This window comes from Megalobrama amblycephala, linkage group LG18, assembly GCF_018812025.1.
Source record: "Megalobrama amblycephala isolate DHTTF-2021 linkage group LG18, ASM1881202v1, whole genome shotgun sequence".
NCBI lineage: Eukaryota > Metazoa > Chordata > Actinopteri > Cypriniformes > Xenocyprididae > Megalobrama > Megalobrama amblycephala.
In genome coordinates, this window is record NC_063061.1 from 20,993,965 (window position 1) to 21,015,649 (window position 21,685).

General features: G+C 34.8%; 1 protein-coding gene across 1 annotated transcript; it reads left to right on the forward strand.

Moving 5' to 3' along the window:
- The first annotated feature begins 1,032 nt into the window (after positions 1 to 1,032).
- On the forward strand, positions 1,033 to 11,928 carry LOC125253391 (macrophage mannose receptor 1-like). Its single transcript, XM_048167342.1, has 12 exons — positions 1,033 to 1,107; positions 1,467 to 1,496; positions 1,683 to 2,060; positions 2,224 to 2,577; positions 2,724 to 3,104; positions 3,190 to 3,564; positions 4,734 to 5,108; positions 5,207 to 5,554; positions 5,632 to 6,003; positions 6,908 to 7,285; positions 7,556 to 7,638; positions 10,585 to 11,928. Exons 2-12 carry the CDS (start codon positions 1,472 to 1,474, stop codon positions 10,657 to 10,659), a joined length of 3,144 nt encoding a protein of 1,047 aa, XP_048023299.1. The 5' UTR covers positions 1,033 to 1,107; positions 1,467 to 1,471; the 3' UTR covers positions 10,660 to 11,928.
- Positions 11,929 to 21,685: the final 9,757 nt, after the last annotated feature.

Below are 21,685 nucleotides of genomic sequence, written 5' to 3' on the forward strand. Positions count from 1 at the left end.
TCTTGACTACTCCTAATGTTTCACAGATTTAGGAGCTAGTTTTAGTGCTAAAATGCTTTGTGAAATACTCTCAGAGCAAAAATGTAGGTCTCCTAAAATTAGGACTGACACACCCATTATTTTTAAGAGTTTCTCCTAAATCGGCAAGTTAGGAGCTACTTTTAGCCTTAAGATGTTTTGTGAATACAGCCCCTGATCTTTAATGGGGAGTGTTGCTCAACTCGTCTTTACAGAATCCCCCACAGGCACTCAAGAGTGTTAAGGTTGAGTGCAATACATGTCCACAGAATGTTTTTCACCTTGGGAGAATGCATATCCTCATTGTCATGTTGAAAAAATGCCCAACAATGCAGGGAATGAGGAAAGGGTAACATCTTCTGTTTCAAGTTTGTGTATTAAATTACACTCCCCAAAACTGTTGAAAATGGCTGCATTAAAGGCCTGAAAAAGCGTTTCAGAGTGTGAAACTAAGAGTCTGGTGATGTCTATGGGTCACAGACTCGCTCCTGTGATTGCTTGCAAGGGATTTACAATTAAATATTAGTTTTTACATTTACTTTAAGTTAAACTGTCTCAATACGCTCACATTAGTCAGAGGGATGAAACATTAAAAGTGCTGTACTTCTTAGTTGGTAAAATATTTTGTGTTGAAACAGTCAATAATAAAATGTGACATTCTGTACTTCTGCCATATATTAAACTTTAAATCATATTTATGTTTGATACCACAGCTAACAGAGCAATTTTATTTATTAAAACGATTTAAAATTTATAAAAACGACCCGCTCAAAAGTTTGCGAACCCTTGATTCTTAATAATGTGTGTGGTTATCTGGATGATCTACGACCATTTTTATGTTTTGTGAAGATTGTTCATGAGTCACTTGTTTGTTCTGAGCAGTTAAACTGCCCAATATTGTTCAGAAAAATCCTGTTTAGACTGTTAGTACATCATGTACACTCAAATTTGATAGGGCACTTATGTGATCAGACAGGTTTTATGTTGTCATGACCCCACCCATATTTTGTGAATCATTATAAATATGAAGACGATAAACTACAACCAAAACAGCAAATCAAGAGAAAAGACAAACGCAGACGTTCAAAGGTAAGCTGTTGACCAAGTGCTGAAAATTAATTTCCATCATTGCATTTAAAACTTTACAGGGTAACACTTTATTTTACAGTGCTATAGTTACACTTTACTACATGTACTTACTATAGTAATAAGAGTAAATTATGCATAATTACAAGTAACTAACCCTAAATCAAACCCTAACTGTAAATCTGTAGTAAGTACATGTTAATAGTACTCAGTACTTATTTGAGTAATAACAATGTAACTATGGCACTGTAAAATAAAGTGTAAGCCTTTACAGTAATAAGTTGTGCAAGTATATAAATAAGTAGAAATAATCATAATAAATGTATTGCACATTTTAAAGTGCATAATGTTTCTTCATACAGTAAACATGTTTACCCTGCTTCTGATATCAGGTAAGCCAAACATTTCCATTAAATATTTTATCATCAAAAAAGTTGCTTTTCTGTGTAAAGATTTTGTTGAGCTTCTGGTATTACAGTTATTTACTTTTATTATTTAGAAAATAAAATAATTAATCTACACATTCATTTTGTGTTTAAATTCCCAACAAAACTTTTTTTTTTTCTTTTTTTTTTTAGGTTTTATCAGCTTCAGTTTTTCTCGTCAGTATGTCTTTGTGAATGAATCCAAGACTTGGGCAGAAGCTCAGAGATACTGTAGAGATAAATACTCTGATCTGGCCACCATTGAGAATGAACAACAGACGATCCAGTTGATGGACACAGTGAATAATGATTTCATTGATTTGGCCTGGATTGGACTCTATGAAGATATGAACAGTTGGAAATGGACTCTAGAGGACAGTGATTTCTTCAAGGGGGAAGAGAAAGACTTCAGGAACTGGTTTACTTCAGGCCAGGTGAATTATGGAGGACTATTCAATTATGCTTATATGAGCAGGGGGATATGGTATAAAACAGGCTTGTATAGTCAACATCCATTTATCTGCTATGATGGTGAGTAATTTCATTTGATATGACAATCTTTTTTTTTAAAGTTTAATCACAACCACTCTCAACCACTCATATGATGGTGAGAATTGCTGTTGGGCTTTTCAAGTAATTATAACAAAAGCTTTATGATACTGAAACATATCCTTTTTTTTTTTTTTTTTTACAGGAAGAGCGAATGCTAGCGCAAGTTATGTGTTTGTTTACCAGTACAAAACCTGGACTGAAGCTCAGAGTTACTGCAGAGAACATCACACAGACCTCGTTAGCATCAGAAATGAGGCTGAAAACTACAGGGTTCAGTCATTAATACAAAGTGATGAAGATTATTATTATAATTCATTAGCTTGGATTGGACTGTACAGAACCAGATCTTGGTCAGATCAGAGCAACTCTTCATTCAGTAACTGGAGGACAGGACAGCCAGATAGTACTGAAGCCTGCACTGTAGTTTCATTCAGTGACTCTGGGAAATGGACAGATGAAAAATGCTTTTCTATATTTCCTTTCATTTGCTACAGTGGTATGTATATCTCTCAGCCTGGACTGTAATCTATTAAATTGCATAAATTGCAATGATACAAGTCTTCTCATCCTTTGCTTCAGCTGTGAAAAAAGAAAACTAAAAACTAACTAAATAAATAAATAAAACTACAATTTTCTCCACAGTGTCATCTTTGACATCATCCCGTCAGTATCATTTTGTGAATAAATCAAAGACCTGGACTGAAGCTCAGAGATTCTGCAGACAGAATTACACTGATCTGGCCACCATTGATAACATGGAGGAAATGAACAGACTGATCAACACAGTTAATGGGAGTTACAATGGTTCAGCCTGGATTGGACAGTATGATGATCTGCTGAAGAAAAGCTGGGGATGGTCATTGGAAGACAATGATTTCTATCAGGAAGGAGAGAGAGATTTCAGGAACTGGTATCATGAACCGGACAACTATGGTGGGAAAGAACTGTGTGTTTACATGGATTATAATGGAAAATGGTATGATATGTCATGTGACATTCTTAAAGCATTTGTTTGCTATGATGGTAAGGACTTTTGATTTGTTATATGGGTTTATCATTTTCTGTGAAAATTTCTGTGTATGTTTATTTGTCATATTTTATATCTTAGGTAGCACAAATGCCACACAGAGTTACATCAGAATCAGAGATGCGAAAACCTGGTCAGAGGCTCGTAGATACTGCAGAGAGCATTACACAGATCTTGCCAATGTGAGAAATCAGACTGAGAACCAGATGATCTTTGAGAGAACAGGTGGAGGTGTCTGGATTGGACTGTACAGAAACAGGGTTTGGTCTGACCAACAAATTACCAATTATGAAAACTGGAAACCAGGCATTCCTTATTCACCAGCGCAGCCAGATAATGGTATAAATGATTATGGGCAGAGGGGTTCTCAGCTCTGTACTGCTGTTTCACTTAACGTTTCTGGCCGATGGACCGATGAGAACTGCTTTTCCAGCATCCCTTTCTTCTGCTATAACAGTGAGTTCATATAGATCTTTGTTTTATGTCATTCTGACTTTTTTTATGAATCCAACTGTACGGTAATTTTACAGTTAAAGACCCAAAAGACCAGATATGATGAATAAAGACCCAGAGTCAGAGTTTAAAAAATTTCACATTTCCACAACAATTATACTCTAACAAGAGTCTACTAACTATGTCTGTAACGGTTTAGTTGCAGCAGGGATGAGGCTTAAACGCACTACTATAAAACAGCAACCAAACATAAGAACAAACAATGAGTGCTGGGGAGTGAGTCCATTATAAAGGGTGTGCAGATAATGAAGTCCAGGTGCAGGGAGTTCGTGATCAGCAGGAGGGTAATGAGGAAGTGAGTGCAGGTGAGAATCAGGGAGGATGATGGGAGATGGAGTCCAGGGGAGATGTGACTTGTAACAGTGTCATTATGTCAGGATAAATGATTCGAATTGGCTAAGAAAAATAGACAAATTTGGTAATCTTCCACACATGGACAGATAGTCAGAAGCATATCTCCATTCGTCAGGATGCTGACGAGGGGACCCTGGATTTAGGTACTGGATGTCCTTTTGGGTCATGACATGGTGTCTGTCTGTTCTCCAGGAGAGTGCCAGTTGTCCACTAGTACAAAGAGCATACACAGATACACATGATTTGCAGCTTCTACAAGGCTGAAGTTGATCTGAGCTCTGCTCTGAGCAGGAAAACTTTCCCAAAACATACTGATATGTTCTTTTCTCTCAGTGAGAGTTACAGACAATATTCAAAATTATTTTCTAGTGTTTGAAAAGGAAAATAAATGCTTTAAAATACACTGAAGAAGTCTTTCAAATAATGTATTATTCAGAAAGATAAATGTTATTTAATAGCTCAAAAGATATGTATTGAGGGGGTAGAGGATTCCAGAATCCACCCCTTCACAACGAAGCTGTATTTGAAGCAGCCTGTTGAGTGATTTATTATATGATACTTTTACTGAACCAATGTGTTGAATTTCAATAGTATGAAGCAAGACAGAATGGATATTCAGAAACATGAGAGGTTCCCTGAATTAAAAAAAAAAATCTGTAATGAACTTGATTCTCATTGATATTTTACACATTTGAGTTTCTTTTTGTGCTGGTTTTAAGAGAATAATCAGATTTTTTTTGTCCTAAAATTACTTAAAGGAACCTGCACACAATCTTCATGCACCCACAAATACCACTTTGTGCCTGATAATAAGACCTGGACTGAAGCTCAGAGATTCTGCAGACAGAATTACACTGATCTGGCCACCATTGATAACATGGAGGAAATGAACAGACTGATTAACACAGTTAATGGGAGTTACAGCGGCTCAGCCTGGATTGGACTGTATGATGATGTGAACAGCTGGAGATGGTCTCTGAATAATGCAGCATTAGAGGGAGGTTATAAAAGCTGGTATGTTCAGAGACCAGTGAACTCAGGTGGACGGAGTCTGTGTGTGATTATGAACACACACAATGGTTTATGGAATGAATATCCATGCTCCTACTCGAATCACTTAATTTGCTATGATGGTAAGATGGTGGACTTCAATTTTGAATATAATATTTAAAAATAAAAGTACAATACTCCAATTACTCATAATATTTAAAAAAAAAAAAATTACTTACAGGAAGAGAGAATGTCAGTACAAAATATGTGTATGTTAACCAATTAAAAACCTGGACTGAAGCTCAGAGTTACTGCAGAGAGCATCACACAGACCTCATCAGCATCAGGAATGAGACTGAAATCCATAAGATTCAGTATTTATTCAAGAATGAATTTAATTCCTTTTGGATTGGACTGTACAGAACCAGATCTTGGTCAGATCAGAGCAACTCTTCATTCAGTAACTGGAGGGCAGGACAGCCAGATAATGCTGGACACAGTGAATACTGCACTGTAGTGTCATTCAGTGACTCTGGGAGCTGGACAGATGAAAACTGTAATACTGCATTTCCTTTCATTTGCTACAATGGTGAGTAGATGTTTGTCTTAATGGCTAATATTCTCTAAAAATAATAATAAGGCTAATATTTGAAACTTTCTCCACAGTGTCATCTTTGACATTATCCCATCAGTATCACTTTGTGAATGAGAATATGACCTGGACTGAAGCTCAGAGATTCTGCAGACAGAATTACACTGATCTGGCCACCATTGATAACATGGAGGAAATGAACAGTCTGATCAACACAGTTAATGGGAGTTACAGCGGCTCAGCCTGGATTGGACTGTATGATGATGTGAATAGCTGGAGATGGTCATTGGAGGACAATGATTTCTATCAGGAAGGAGAGAGAGATTTCAGGAACTGGTATCATGAACCAGACAACTATAATGGGAAAGAACTGTGTGTTTACATCAGTTATGAAAACTGGTTTGATTCATCATGTGACAATAAATACACATTTGTTTGCTCTGATGGTAAGACATTTAATTTAAATTCTTTATCAGTCCCTCAAGGCTTTAGCATGCTTCCTCAGAATGTGGGAGAGACGAATCTTAAATCCTAAAATGTAAGGCACTTTCAACCACCAAATAAGTGTCAGGCAAAATGTGACACTGTAATTAGTTGAATAATATCCTTAAAATTCTATCCAAAAAGAATTTTGAAGAATGTTGGAAACCAAACAGTTTTGGTTCCCATTCTATTGACAAAAAACACCCAAAGTCATTGGGAACCAAAACTGTAGAAACAACAATTATGTCGGTACAAGAACTTAATGAATGTTCTGTGAGGATGCATGCAGAAACCTGATACTGAACTGGATCTATGCCTCCATCACATATAGTCCGAGCTCATTTTCAATTTAATGTCATAATATCAGTTTGAGTAAAATAAGGTTTTACATAATTCTGAGGACCTTTACTTCAAACATGAAATGTAAGTTGTTTTTGTGTGAGGGCTACAATGACTGTCTGATTTTTTAAGCTTGTAAACTCAATGGCAGTTGTTGTCCCTAACTTGTTTAACAATTTACTTTATGACAAACATGACAAACAAAATTCATGTTTGAGGTATATGTATCAGTTGCTGTAGAACAAAACAAAAAAAGTTATGTTAACAGACCTTATTTTACTCAGAAATTGAAATATTCTACTCAAAAATGCGTAAGAGATTACTTGCATAGGAAACAACCCACGGCTCAAAAAGAATTTTTTTTTTTTTTTTTAGAATTTTTAGAACTTAGATTAAATGAATAGGAACAAAATGTTCCTCTAGTTGTGCACATGTTCTTGTCCATCACTGGATTAACACAAGACCCTGGTATTGAATCAGATAGACTAAAAGTAGACAAAATTAAATTGTGTTTTGTTTTGTTTTTAGGACGAGAAAACGCCTCTCAGAAGTATATCTGGGTATCTGAGGGAAGGACCTGGACTGAAGCTCAGAGCTACTGCAGAGAAAAATACACAGACCTGGTCAGTGTGAGAAATGAGACAGAGCATCAGCAAATACTGAATTTCTCACTTGGAAATCCTATATGGATTGGTCTGTACAGAAACAGACTGTGGTCAGATCAGAGCAACTCTTCTTTCACATATTGGAGACAAATGGTCCGTGGTGAAGTTGCTCAGCCAGATAATGGTTTTAACATACCAAAACAGACTGGTAATCAACACTGCACAGCTGTGTCTTTACAACAGTTTGGCCAGTGGACAGATGAACAATGCTTGGACAGTTTGCCTTTCTTCTGCTATAGTGGTGAGCAAATATACAACAACTTCTATTACAATAATTTAAAGATACTTTTACAAGGAGAAACAAGCAACACCACTAATTCAACAATAGATTTATCAAATAAGAAACTGTATTGTAAATTCCTTGTGATGTTACTGTCTGATTATCAACACAACTAGTATTTTATATTTACAGTACATAAAATAGTGTAGAGGGATTTTTGGAAATCATTGATTTCACATAATTTTTTTTTTTTATAATCACACAGCACTGACCTTTTTCACATTTGCATAGGTTATACGATGGGGTTGAGAGTGCAATTCACAAGTGTGGAAAGTTTGTCAAAGTCTCAGATTGAAGACTTGGTGATTATAAAAGTAAGTACATGGATTTTGTTAATACAGAACGCAAAGTTACATTTAATTTAAATTTTTGACCATGCCATTTTAAAGGTACACTCTGTAACTTTTGACCCTCTATCAGTTAAAAAACAAAATGTCTTTTGCGGACCCAGGTGAAAAAAAGTAAACTAAAATATGCTTCATTTCAATACACTTAGTTTACTTCTATACATAGTGTTCTATTTTCATAATAATTTTGTACTTAATATTCTAAAAAAAATTCTTTAGTACTTAAGATAAGTATTTAGTTACCACTTGAACCATACACTTTTAAATATACTCATCAGACATAGAAAATAGACTTATGAATTATTTAAAATATAAGAATAATATATAATCAATATATATAAAACGTATTTATAATGTATTGTAAATCATTCATTTCAAATGAATTGTAACTGTTAACTACATCATATAAATGGAATATTATTATGTTAATGGTGTTTTACTTGTAAATACATTTCTACTGTATTTTTCATGAAAACACTTTAAAATAGAACTTAGTGATACTTAGTATATATAAAAATACACTAAACATTTATTGTAAAGCGTTCATAGTACACTTTTGAGTAATGCACATATAAAACACTTCTGTATATTTTGCTTACTTTATCTGACTACACTTAAAATCTATTTAAGTGTTCGTGCTAATTAGTGCATTTATATTAAGTGTACCACAGTTGGAAAAATGTACTTGTATAACTAGTACAAAAATAATCTATTTTTAATTTAAATTTAGAATGATAAAAATCTACTAAGATTTACCTCATTTTTAAAGCATTCAAAGCATACTTTTAAGAAATACACTAATAAAACTCTAGTGGTATAGTATACTTTTTCAAGTGCACTGAAGTACTACTAAAGTAGAAATATACTTAGGAACAATCAAAAATGGTTTTAGGTTTCAGTTATTGAGGTTTTATGAATTTCCTCTAAGATTTGCCAATTTCTGTTATTTTTTTTGTAATAGAATTTCATCATAATTATAAACATTGCAGTTATTTTTTTTTTCTTTTTGGTAGTAATTTTTTGCTTTACTCCCTATCCTGCTAAATTTAAAATATAAACACTTATAATAGGCTTACCTACGGAAGAGGATTAGGGCCAAGCAATAATAAAAAAATAAAACCATCTCGAGATTAAAGTTGTTAAATTTCGAGAAAAAACGCGTTATATTTTGAGAAAAAAATCGAGATAAAATGTTGAGAATAAACTCATTAAATTACTTTTTTCAAGAAAAAAAGTTGTTAAATTACGAGAACTAATTAGTTAAATTATGAGAAAAATGTAGTTAAATTTCGAGAAAAAAGTCGATAAAATGTTGAGAATAAAGTCATTAAATTACGAGAACAAACTCGTTAAATTTCGAGAAAAAAGTTGAGATAAAATGTTGAGAATAAACTCGTTAAATTACGAGAAAAAACTCGTTAAATTTCGAGAAAAAAGTCGAGATTAAATGTTGAGAATAAAGTCATTAAATTAACGAATTTATTCTTGTAATTTAACGAATTTGTTCTCGTAATTTAACGATTTTTTCTCGTAATTTAATGAGTTTATTCTCATAATTTAATGAGTTTATTCTCATAATTTAATGACTTTATTCTCAACATTTTATCTCAACTTTTTTCTCGAAATTTAATGAGTTTGTTCTCGTAATTTAATGACTTTATTCTCAACATTTTATCAACTTTTTTCTCGAAATTTAACTACATTTTTCTCATAATTTAACGAATTAGTTCTCGTAATTTAACAACTTTTTTCTCGTAATTTAATGACTATTCTCAACATTTTATCTTGATTTTTCTAGATAAAATGTTGAGAATAAAGTCATTAAATTAACAAATTTATTCTTGTAATTTAACAAATTTGTTCTCGTAATTTAACGATTTTTTCTCGAAATTTAACGCGTTTGTTCTCGTAATTTAATGACTTTATTCTCAACATTTTATCAACTTTTTTCTCGAAATTTAACTACATTTTTCTCATAATTTAACGAATTAGTTCTCGTAATTTAACAACTTTTTTCTCGTAATTTAATGACTATTCTCAACATTTTATCTTGATTTTTCTAGATAAAATGTTGAGAATAAAGTCATTAAATTAACAAATTTATTCTTGTAATTTAACAAATTTGTTCTCGTAATTTAACGATTTTTTCTCGAAATTTAACGCGTTTGTTCTCGTAATTTAATGACTTTATTCTCAACATTTTATCGACTTTTTTCTCGAAATTTAACTACATTTTTCTCATAATTTAACGAATTAGTTCTCGTAATTTAACAACTTTTTTCTCGTAATTTAATGACTATTCTCAACATTTTATCTTGACTTTTCTAGATAAAATGTTGAGAATAAAGTCATTAAATTAACGAATTTATTCTTGTAATTTAACGAATTTGTTCTCGTAATTAACGATTTTTTCTCGTAATTTAACGAGTTTATTCTCAACATTTTATCTCGACTTTTTTCTTGAAATTTAACGAGTTTTTTCTCGTAATTTAATGACTTTATTCTCAACATTTTATCTCGACTTTTTTTCTAAATTTAACAACTTTAATCTCGAGATGGTCTTATTTTTTTTATTATTGCTTGGCATGTTTTGGAAGAAGTATTGATGTATTAAGTCATTATTTAAAACAAGGTCCCTTAAATCTGGCCTTGGAGGGCCACTGCCCTGCAGAGTGTAGCCCAAACCCTAATCAAACACACCTGAACCAGCTAATCAAGGCCTACAGAGTACAGGTAGGTGAGTTTGATCAGGGTGTGAGATAAACTCTACAGGGCAGTGGCCCTCCAGGACTGGATTTGAAGAACCCCGATTTAAATTTTGTTCATTTTCAAGTGCACCTTAAAAAAAAGAAAAGAAAACAAATATACAACAAGAATATTTTGAATAATAATGCAAAACAAATCACATTTCAGCTCCAGGAAGAATTTCTGAGACGGGGAATTCCCATCACCATGCATTTGAGGAGCTATCGGAAAATCAGTCCATGAGAGGCAAGGACCGCATCCCTGCACATAAAGAAAATGGTTTTAGGTTTCAGTTATTGAAGTTTTATGAACTTCCTCTAAGGTTTGCAAATAAGTATCTCAACTCCTGAATTTACCAATTTAGTTTTGTTTTTTTTTGTTGCTTTTATGAGCATTAATTTTTGTAAGCAATCAAAATGATTTGTTAAATATAGGCCCGGTTTTACATCCAGGGCTTAGGCTAAACCAGGATTAAGCTAGTCCTAGACTAAAATGCATGTTTGAGAAAATATGTCAGTGCCACTGTTTTGTCTTGGGTACGTTCATAAAAGCTACTTAAATATCCTAATTGAAATAAGGTTTATAGTCGGCATGAAATCAAAATTGACCCTGTTTACTTTGTTAGTGCATATTACTAGTCTTGTGGTGAACAATTAATCCATGCAAGTTATTACACAGAAAAAAAAAAAAAAAGTTTGTCGTGGTAATTTTTAAACAAAATCTGAAAAGTTACTTCCGGTCTGGAATGGCGTTCCTTCCCAGATGATGTCAGTTTGACAGCTTGGGTTGAAAATTGCTTAAACCACTCCCCTCCAACCGTTAGTCTGCAATGAATGAGAAATGGAGAGGAGGAGCGCTAAAGTAAAACTCTGCCCTCTATTCAATATTCTGCTTCACTTGGAAATACGTCACAACACTGGAGAGTGTTCATTGTCATTTGCAACTTTCGGTTCACGGAGACTTTAAGCCTTGTCTGTGAAACCGGAGGATAGTGTAATAAACCTCAAAATAAGCTAATCTGTATATATGCATTAAAGTCTGCTGCATGTATACTGTATGCAAATCTTATATATTCATTGTGAGGACTACCATAGGAGTTGGGGGCATTTTGAGGAGGGGGGGCACATTTATTTAAATACAAATACCTCTTATTTACATTTCATGTCTTCAATAAATGATATAGGTTTTTGAGTTCCGGTCTTTTCATCATTTGTCTGATTCTTTATTTCTGAACTTGTCCATAGTAATGGTGGTCAGGAGTTTTCACTGATTTTCTGCAGATTGTATTATGTCAGCAAGTGACTGTCTTGAAAATCACTAATTAAATCAGTAATGAAATATATGATTACCTTTATGAATGAGTTACTGAATTATTTACTCAACCAGTTTATATTACCTTGAGGAGTAATGATGGTACGGAAGAGGATTAGGGCCAAGCAATAATAAAAAAATAAAACCATCTCGAGATTAAAGTTGTTAAATTTTGAGAAAAATCTCGTTAAATTTTGAGAAAAAAAGTCGAAATAAAATGTTGACAATAAACTCGTTAAATTACAAGAAAAAACTCGTTAAATTTCGAGAAAAAGGTCAAGCTAATATATTGAGAATAAGCTCATTAAATTATGAGAAAAAAGTTAAATTACGAGAACAAATTCGTTAAATTACGAATTTGTTCTCATAATTTAACAACTTTTTTCTCGTAATTTAATGACTTTATTCTCAACATTATAAACTCACAATGCTGACCTTTTTTTCTTGCATTTGCTAGATAATATATCTCACAATTCTGACTTTTCTCTGAATTGTGAGTTTATATCATGCAATTCGAGAAAAGAGTCAAAATTGTGAGATATAATCTAGCAATAGCGAGAAAATAACGTCAGAACTGTGAGATAAAAAGTTGCAATTACCTTTTTTTATTTTATGGCAGAATCAAGCTTCCAGACATCAGTGCACCACTCAGCTGACACACATTCACCAGGCTGCTGAGAAGAGTTTCCAAGGCAAGAATGAGCACACAAATGCATTGCTTAACATGTTAACCGATTAGCATGCTAAACTAACTTTACTGCTAATGTTGCTAATAGTTGAAGAACTACATTAGAAATAATTACTGGTTATAGCATGTTAACCAATTAGCATGATAAGCTAACTAACATAAGATAAACAGTCAGAGAGGGTAGGCCTATTTCTCAATAATTACAGTGAATATCAAAATTCCGTTGAAGTAATTTCTGTGAGGTTCGATCCAAAGATAGTCTGATCAGATTTTGGACAAAATTTGTAGTAGTAGTGAAATAACTGTTTTTCCATTTACTTTAAAATGACAGACGAACAAAATGATGGAAAACGACAAACAAGATATCATCTGAATTGGCATAAACCAAGAAACACAATGACAGCAAGAAAAAAAAAAAAAAAAAATTGACAACATTTTCAAAAGATATAAGCGTTTTTACAAAAATCCTTATATGTTCGAAAACACTATGTGGTGCGGTGTTCAACTCCTCAGGTACCTTCAGGACTGGGGGGTATTCCAGAAAGCAAGGTTATCTTACCATCAAACATACCCTGGCCTGAACTCTTGGATGATTAACCCAAACATTGCTTACTCGAGGTATGCTGGTTCCAAAAACGTGTCTAGTAGCAAGTTCAGTCAATCCAAAGTATGTTCACGGTTAACACACAAGACATTCTCAACAGCGATAAATCGACCAGTCACCATGGAAACAAGCGCTTGATATATAGTATGGCTACTTACATACCTTTAAAGTTGAGGTTATCCACTTACAGAAAGTAAGCAGCCAAGTCTATTACTTAAAACAGCTGAGGCATGCTGGACAGTGTTTGGTAATGGAAGCGCACGCCCGGGTTATTATTGACTGCAATGTCCACACACAAGTTATTTATTTTATCGTGACTGGTCTTCATTTCAAGTTAGCAATAATCCAAACAAACAAACAAACAAACAAACAAACAAACAAACAAACAAACAAACAAACAAACAAACAAACAGTCAATAAATTCACAGTTCCAGTTCCAGTCCCACTTGCATAGCGGTCAAAATACTGTGTGCACCTTCCTTCTAGCAAACCTGTTACCTGAATGAAGGTTCCCACCTAACCAATTACCCAAGAGCGACCCCTACTGGACACACACTTACATGACGAAGTTTAAAATAAATTAAAAACATACAGGGGTATGTCACATAACCTGCTTTCTAGAATACCCCCCTAGGGTTGACATACTCTAGAGAAACGTACCTAAAGTGTTTTGCAGAACTTAGCACACTGAATGTGTAACACTACGGCTTTAAAATAAGAAAACATTTCAGAATCCTGGATTATAATGGATTAGCCTACAATTGTCCCGAAGAAATGTAGGCTACATAAAGACTGCATCCTATTCTATAAGATTGTTCATTGTAATATTAAAAACAGTGCTGCTAATAGTAGCTACAAGTTATGAATATGTTATTTTCTTTTCATCTTAATTTAACAAAACATTAAATTAATAACATGTAATTAACTTAAGGTTCTGACCAAAGGTTCTATTTAGTGTTATAAATTAGTCAACTTATAAAATGCCAAAATGGTTATAAGTCTATTAAAAAATTAATAGACTTAACCTACCACAATCTGTCCATCCATTGCCCAAGACGCGAGTTTAGAGTTTGACGGGCCTTGTTGTCCATTTCTTTATGGCAGGAATGAGAAACACAGAAGGAGATCGCGGATGTTTGCCCCATGGTGGCGAGGGTAGGCCTCAGCAAGCATCTCGGCGTGCGGGGACCCGTTTTGTGCTGACACCTGCGAGATAACACAGAGGGATCGACGGAGGCAAATCACTTCTTAGGCCAGAGGATTGCGGCAAAGATTCCTTGAGGACGAAAGATTCTTCATCGGACGGGAAGTGCTGTCATGGAACAGAGGTAGGCCTCTGTATGTATGATCCTCCTGTGTTAATTAGGTTAATTATCTGAAAGTGCTCCTCCCGTTTTATACTTTGTTAATAAAACCATTTTTATTGGTATGCTCAAAAAAAAGTTGTCTGTTTCAGTATTCATTCATTTATGTTTAAATGTTGTATCCTGTCTCATTAGCCAATTCTAGCTATGCATTAGTTAATCATCTGGGCCCAAAATCTGTTCTTCGGCTACAGCATGCACAAAGGACCAATTGCTTCAGTTTCCAAAGCATTCTTTGAAATGTGAGATTATGTGTCTTTAATGTGTATGGAAACTGGAAGCAGTTCAATCAACCCAGAAAGCCCTCATTAGCCGATGCCTGTGATAGATTATGCATTCCGATAACCCTTTGCCAGTCTATCTCAGCACATGCAATTGGTGGTTCTATAAAAAGTAATGGAAATAAATACAGTAGAGTTCCAACCCCCTTGAGATTTGTTGTGCAATTAAGCAAGACTTCTAATCAATGACATTCCATTCTTGATAAAATAAAAAATTCAAGCAAGCATAACATACAGAGTAAACAATATGTCTATTTCTATACTTTTTAATTGTACAATTCATGAATATTGGATACCTATAAAATAGATGAAAATGGATCATACTAATGCAATGTAGGTGCTTTACCTATGTTACTGCATACCTCTGGAAAGTTATTGTTTTCTTTACATTATTATAATGTTTTTATTTCTTGCATCTCTGTGACTTGTGACAGGATTTTATGCGTGACTAAAGTATAACATGAAAACACTATTATAGGCTAATAAGTTTCTTAAAGGAACATTCCAATTTTTTTGAAAATAGGCTCATTTTCCAACTCCCCTAGAGTTAAACAGTTGAGTTTTACCGTTTTCGAAACCATTCAGCCGATCTCCGAGTCTGGCAGTACCACTTTTAGCATAGCTTAGCATAGTTCAGACCGTTAGCATCAAAGCAGCAAAGTTCCTTGATTATTATGCTGGAATGAGAGTATAGTTCCTAGCCATATCTGCCTAGAAAAGCACAACTTTTCATTTTCCCTCGGTCTTAGTATACGACGTAACTACAGAAGAGTCAAGTTTTAAATAGGAAAAATATTGAAACTCTTTGGTCATTTTTGAGCGAGATGCTATTGGTCTAATTGGTCAAGATTGTGTTCATCAGAAAGAAGAAAGTTATATACACTTAGGATGGCTTGAGGGTGAGTAAAGCTTGGGCTAATTTTCATTTGAAAGTGAACTAATCCTTTAAGATCTTGTAACTGAACAAAACTGACTGTCATTGAGATCTTGTAATCAAATAAAACTGACATCACTGAGATTTTGTAAAGACAAAACATCCATCATTGAGATCTCATCACAGAATAAAACCGACTGTCAATGAAATCTCTCAACGCAAAAAAACCCAACTGTCTTTGAAATCTCATAAAGCAACAAAACTAATCATCATTGAAATCTTACAATGAAACAAAGCTGGCCATCATTGAAATCTCATAATGGAAACAAACTGACTGTCTGATTGAAATCTCATAAAGGAAAAAACAGTCTGACTGTCTTTGAAATTGTGTAAAGGAAGAATATCTACTGTCATTGGAGACTCATAACAAAACAATTCTGGCAATCCTTGAGATCTCGTAGCAAAATAAAACCAACCACCACTGAAATCTCAAAACCGAACAAAAACAGACTGTTATTGAAATCTCTTAACGGAACAAAACTGACCGTCATTGAAAACCTATAATGAAACAAAACTGACCATCTATAAAATCTCATAGTGGAAATAAACCAACTGTCTTTGAAATCTAGTACAGGAACAAAACCAACCATCATTGAAATATTGTAAAAGAATAAAACCGACTGTCTTTAAAATCTTGTAAAGAAACAAGCTGACTGTCTTTGAACTTTCGTTACAGAAAAAAAAAAACAACCATCATCGATATCTCGTAATGGAGCAAAACCAACTGTCACTGAGATCTCGTAAAGTAACAAAACTGTCATTGAAATCTTTTAATGAAACAAACCTGACAGTCACTGAAATCTCATAACCCAGCAAAACCGACCATTATTGAAATATCATAACAGAGCAAAACTGACTGTCAAAACTGACCTTCACTGAAATCTCGTCACAAAACAAAACCAACAGTTTGAATTGTTGAATCGACTGTCATTGAAACCTCATAACGGAATAAAACTGACCATCAAAGAGATATTGTAACTGAACAAAACCGACCATCATAAAAATCTTGTAATGGAATAAAACCAACTGTCAAAAAAATCTTAAGGTGAAACCGACTGTCATTGAAATCTTTTAACTGAACAAAAATGACCGTCATTGAAATCTCGTAATAAAACAAAACGGACTTTCTTTGAAATCTTATAAAAGAAAAAAGGAACAAAACCAACCGTCTTTGACATCTCATAACAGAACAAAACTGACTGACTCTGAAAACCAACCATCACTGAGATCTCGTAACGGAACAAAACCAACCATCATTGAAATCTCATAACTGAACAAAACCGATCCTCATTGAAATCTCGTAATGAAACAAAACCAACTGTCTTTGAACTCTCATAAAAGAACAAAGGTACAAAACCAACCGTCTTTGAAATCTCACAACAAAACAAAACTGACTGACTCTGAAAACCAACCATCGAGATCTCTTTACCATTTTTGAAATCTCGTAATGGAACAAAATCAACGATCATTAAAGTCTTGTTAAGAAACAAAACTAGGCAACATAGAAATCTCATAATGGAAAAAGACTGGCCATTATTTAAATGTCGTAAAGGAACAAAATCAACTCTCACTGAAATCTCATAAATGAACAAAACCAATGGTCACTAAAATCTTGTTGAAATGTAAATTACATGTTAATAGTTTTTTCAAGACATGAAATCAGTGTCTAAATTTCACTGACCTAATTCAGAGCAGCGTCATGACAGGTATGAAAGTGAGGCTGTTTTCGATGGTATCCGCTAAAAAGCTGTATAAATCTCATAGACCACTTTATAATTTTCCACAGCTCATTTTTTCAGTAGTTTTTTGTCTACTGAAATTTCTTGAAATATATTTTTGTAGTGTTTTGCAAGCAGAACAATCCAAAAACACATTAAATAACAGTACAACCTACTGAAGAGTTTTCTATCCCTCACAGCCTCGCTTTCATTCCCATAACAAACAAAAAAAAAAGGAAAAAAAAGATGGCGCTGCTGTGAATAAGGTCTATTACTTGTTTGTCTTTACTCAAACAAACAGATTGTACAGCTATCAGGAGATGTTGTCAGTGCATGATTAACAAACAGGAAATCTGATTCTTTGTTGACTTAATTAGACTGATCAGAATTAGGATCAGTCATGATTCTGCAGCAATCATAAGCCACATGTTTTTCAGTTGCAATGTTCTCTGTCACTTATAGGAAATATGTTGACATACAAATAATCTGCTTTTTAATTTAATGAGAGAAATATTGCTGAGGTCGATCAGGTCAGAGGTGTGCGCATGCTTGTGGTTAGACCTGTGCAGACTTGTTTTATCCTGAAGGCAAACGTCCTTAAAGTTCAAAATGCAGACATATGTTTTACAACATACTCTTAGAATTAGTACATGTGTATGTGCGTAACAGCACTTTAAGATGTCTGCAGTGTCTGGCCTCAGTGACTACTGAACAAGAAAATGCCACCAAGTCAACTGATATAATGTGTTCTGGGTGGTTGCTAGTCAGTTGCCAGAATATTCTGGGTCTTTTTTTAGGATGTTAGAAAACCTTAAAAATAATTTCATTTTTGGAGGATGTAATACAAATAAACAGAATTAGAGGCTCTTGAATGAAAAGAATGGAACACAAAAATGCTTCTGAAATATTTTGACTGTTAAAGATCCCGATAATCAGATTTGGTGCAAGAGATCAGAGAAGTGGCTTTCTATGGTGAAAAAAAAAAACACAAAGCCACACTTATGACTCTGGTGAGCCCATTCAGTAAGCATGATTATGAACAGATTCTGTTTCAAATCCTTGATAACACAAGGATCTGGGTTTGCGTTTTGTCCAAAGCAGCCCGACATCTGTAGTCACTAAAGAGAAACCCTATAAAACGTGCTAACTTGGCGAAGGATGGCGCCAACAGATGCTTCACATAAAACGGAACTGAAATGATGATGTCACCATGTTACAATGTCATTGTGTTACAAATTTGCTCTGTGTGATAGAAGCAGGGGAAAGGGGAATTACAGTCTGAAAACAAACCAAGACAGCAGGATTCTGGAATTGTCTCAGCAGGAGGGTCTGTGAAACAGCCGTCTTCCATTTCCACCCCGAAACCTCTGATAAAATTTATTACAACCAGACCAGAGAGGATGGGATGTGCTCACTTCTTTCATATGAGAGTGTTTCTACAACTTTTGATACTTTTGGACATTTTTACAATGCAATTTTTCATCACATTTCATGTAATGTATTGCGTCCGATAACATTCCGTTATGGAAATGACATTTAAAACGAAGATGAAAAAAAACGCAAACACTGACAATATTACAAACCAGCTGTAAAGAAAAGTAATTTAGGAGCAAAAGCTGTTTGCAAAACTTGAAATGAGTCCAGACAACAGATAATTAGACAGAATACAACAAACAAAGAGAGGCTTTTATTGAAGCTGAAAATATAATACAATTCTTTTTACAAAATATTTACACAGTAAATGGATCATTAAAAACAATAACAAGAAAAAGAATTGATTACATGTCAAAAATTATAACAACAGTGAATGAGAAGTGTACAGTTTCTTTAGATCAAAAGCCATCAATACCCAGGCCATGAGGGTTATACACCTCAGTAGCCCCACTATGCAAAAAAAAGTTTGATTGCAATTACACAACACGTGCACCAGTGACCTGCACTGTAACATACATTATCACTACTGAAGAACAGGTCTTCATAAGTCCCCTACAGACCTGGGCATTCACACCAACAACCACTGTCAAATTTCCTTTTCTCATTGAAAATGAATGAAATCGCTGCAGTGTGAACAGCCCTAAATGCTGAATGTGCAGCATCAGTCATGGGTCTACTCTGTGTAGTTCAGGCCCTTCAATGCTTCAACAAACAAAATACAAACATGTCCATCTAGCTCTAGTACAGTAAAGTCCAGTTAACGTAGGTTACTACATTTTTATCATATCATAAAAGTGCCTCTGAACTTAAACTGCTAATGTAAGAAGATATGTGCACATTTATTTTGAAATATTTAGGGCATTAAAGGAATCTTCCAAATTTAATACACGTTCTAGCAACAGAACCTGTGACATGCTGTCTATTACCAGTTCTTCCACACATTCAACAATTAAACCCTTAGGAAAATTGTAAGTGCATTACACTTAATGCAGTTTTTGTTTGTTTTTAAGCTCATAATTATCTTTTGTGGTAATCAACAGCATGCCACTGTTTTTGTTTAATCTATTAAAATCTTTAATTTTGTAAAATAATTTATCTAATGGCACAACATGGTATTTTGCTAAAAAAATGGCTATGTTTTCCTAACACTATCGATACTGCCAAAAAATACAAATAATAAATAATCAAGTACACAATACGTACGAAAAATATTTTAAGGCCAGAATTTCCTGCTTTTCCTGAGAGCTGAGAGTCAATGTGTTGCAGATGAGAAGCACCAGTCATTTTCAGTATATGGTTAAGTGGCGCAGATGTAGCATCTTGAGTCACAGACTGAGTAGATACACAGTATCTGCTTGAAACCACAGAAAAGTGTTGAATCCAGTGGTCAGATATGGAGACCGCATATCTGACAGGTTACCTGATATTAAAAAGAACCCTGCTTGAATAACTATACTAGAGATTGATTGGTTTAAAACTGTATGTGGGGTACAAGCAAAGACTATAGATATAGAAAGATGGTTCACTCCTATTAGTTATGAATGGGAGAAACTGCAACGCGCAATATGGCAGTATACATCCCGCCTTCTAAGTAAAAGAGCCAATCGCTGATTGGTAAAGTCATTGGGTCACTGCAGCTGGCGTTAGAAGCTTCGTTCCCATTTATCGCTTTTCCACTGCGTGGAGCGACTCGGCTCGGTACGGAACAGCTCAATAGGGGGCGAGTGGAGCTCCACTCAAGGGCGGAAATATGTCACCTCCACTAGTGGAGCTAGCTACAGCTATGGCCACTGGGCATGCGCACATCAATATTGCGTCATTTAATTACTGTATTTGCATTATTGTAAGGGTAGGTTTAGGGTTGGGGTAGGTGTAGACATTAGTGAGGCAAAATCTCACAATAAAATAACAATTGATAAAATTACTACTTTTACTGTGTTTTACTATGTTTTTTTAACACAAGCCATCAAAACATACAGCTAACACTGGTGAGACAAAATTATTCAAGTGGAGGTGACGTATTTCCTGTTCGAGAGTGGAGCTCCACTCGCCCACGGTCTGCAGCCAGACCCTCCTCGAACAGCTCGGCTTGCATTACTTTCGGTTTATTTTTCCACTGCAGTTAGTACCACTTCAAAGTGGGTTTGATTATAGACTGATTGTTACAGTTGCGCCGCCTCTACTGCTGTGGATCTGCTCCTCGCCTACCAACGTCTACCAGTCTCATCTACTGACCACGATAAAGCCATTTCTTTTTTCAAGTTGCATGCGACGGTCGTTTAAAGCAAGTTGTTTTGTGAACAAATGATACTGCAGTGGCTGTTACTGACTGTTTAAATCTAGTGGGTTTGGTGTCTCGTGTTTGAAATCCAATGACGCTGATAGTGACGGTCCTTCCTGACGAATCAGTGATCTGCAGTGTTCACATTTAGTATCGGTATGGCTCGCTTGGAACCTCAACTGAAGTGGTACTATTTAAGCGAGCCGTACCGCTCCATACCGAGCCGTCCTATGCAGTGGAAAAGCGTCAATAGAAACCTGAGACTCGCGCTTAGGACTGCACATGCGCATTGGCTCTTCTAGCCTGAAAAATACGCTTTTTTTTTAAAGGTGCCCTAGAACTTCTTTTTAAAAGATGTAATATAAGTCTAAGGTGTCCCCTGAATGTGTCTGTGAAATTTCAGCTCAAAATACCCCATAGATTTTTTTAAATTCATTTTTTTAACTGCCTATTTTGGGGCATCATTAACTATGCACCGATATATAGGTTGCGGCCCCTTTAATTCTCGTGCTCCCCCTCCCCCGGAGCTCGCGCTTGCCTTGAACTGCATAAACACAGTTCACACAGCTAATATAACCCTCAAAATGGATCTTTACAAGATGTTTGTCATGCATGCTGCTTGCATACATCGGATCATGTAAGTATTGTATTTAT

Bases quoted from the DNA above. Each gene is read 5' to 3' on its own strand.
- LOC125253391 (XM_048167342.1), top strand. From the start codon at position 1,472: ATGTTTACCCTGCTTCTGATATCAG. The intron at 2,061-2,223 runs GTGAGTAATTTC...TTTTTTTTACAG, and splicing joins TCCATTTATCTGCTATGATG to GAAGAGCGAATGCTAGCGCA. The intron at 5,555-5,631 runs GTGAGTAGATGT...CTTTCTCCACAG, and splicing joins TCCTTTCATTTGCTACAATG to TGTCATCTTTGACATTATCC.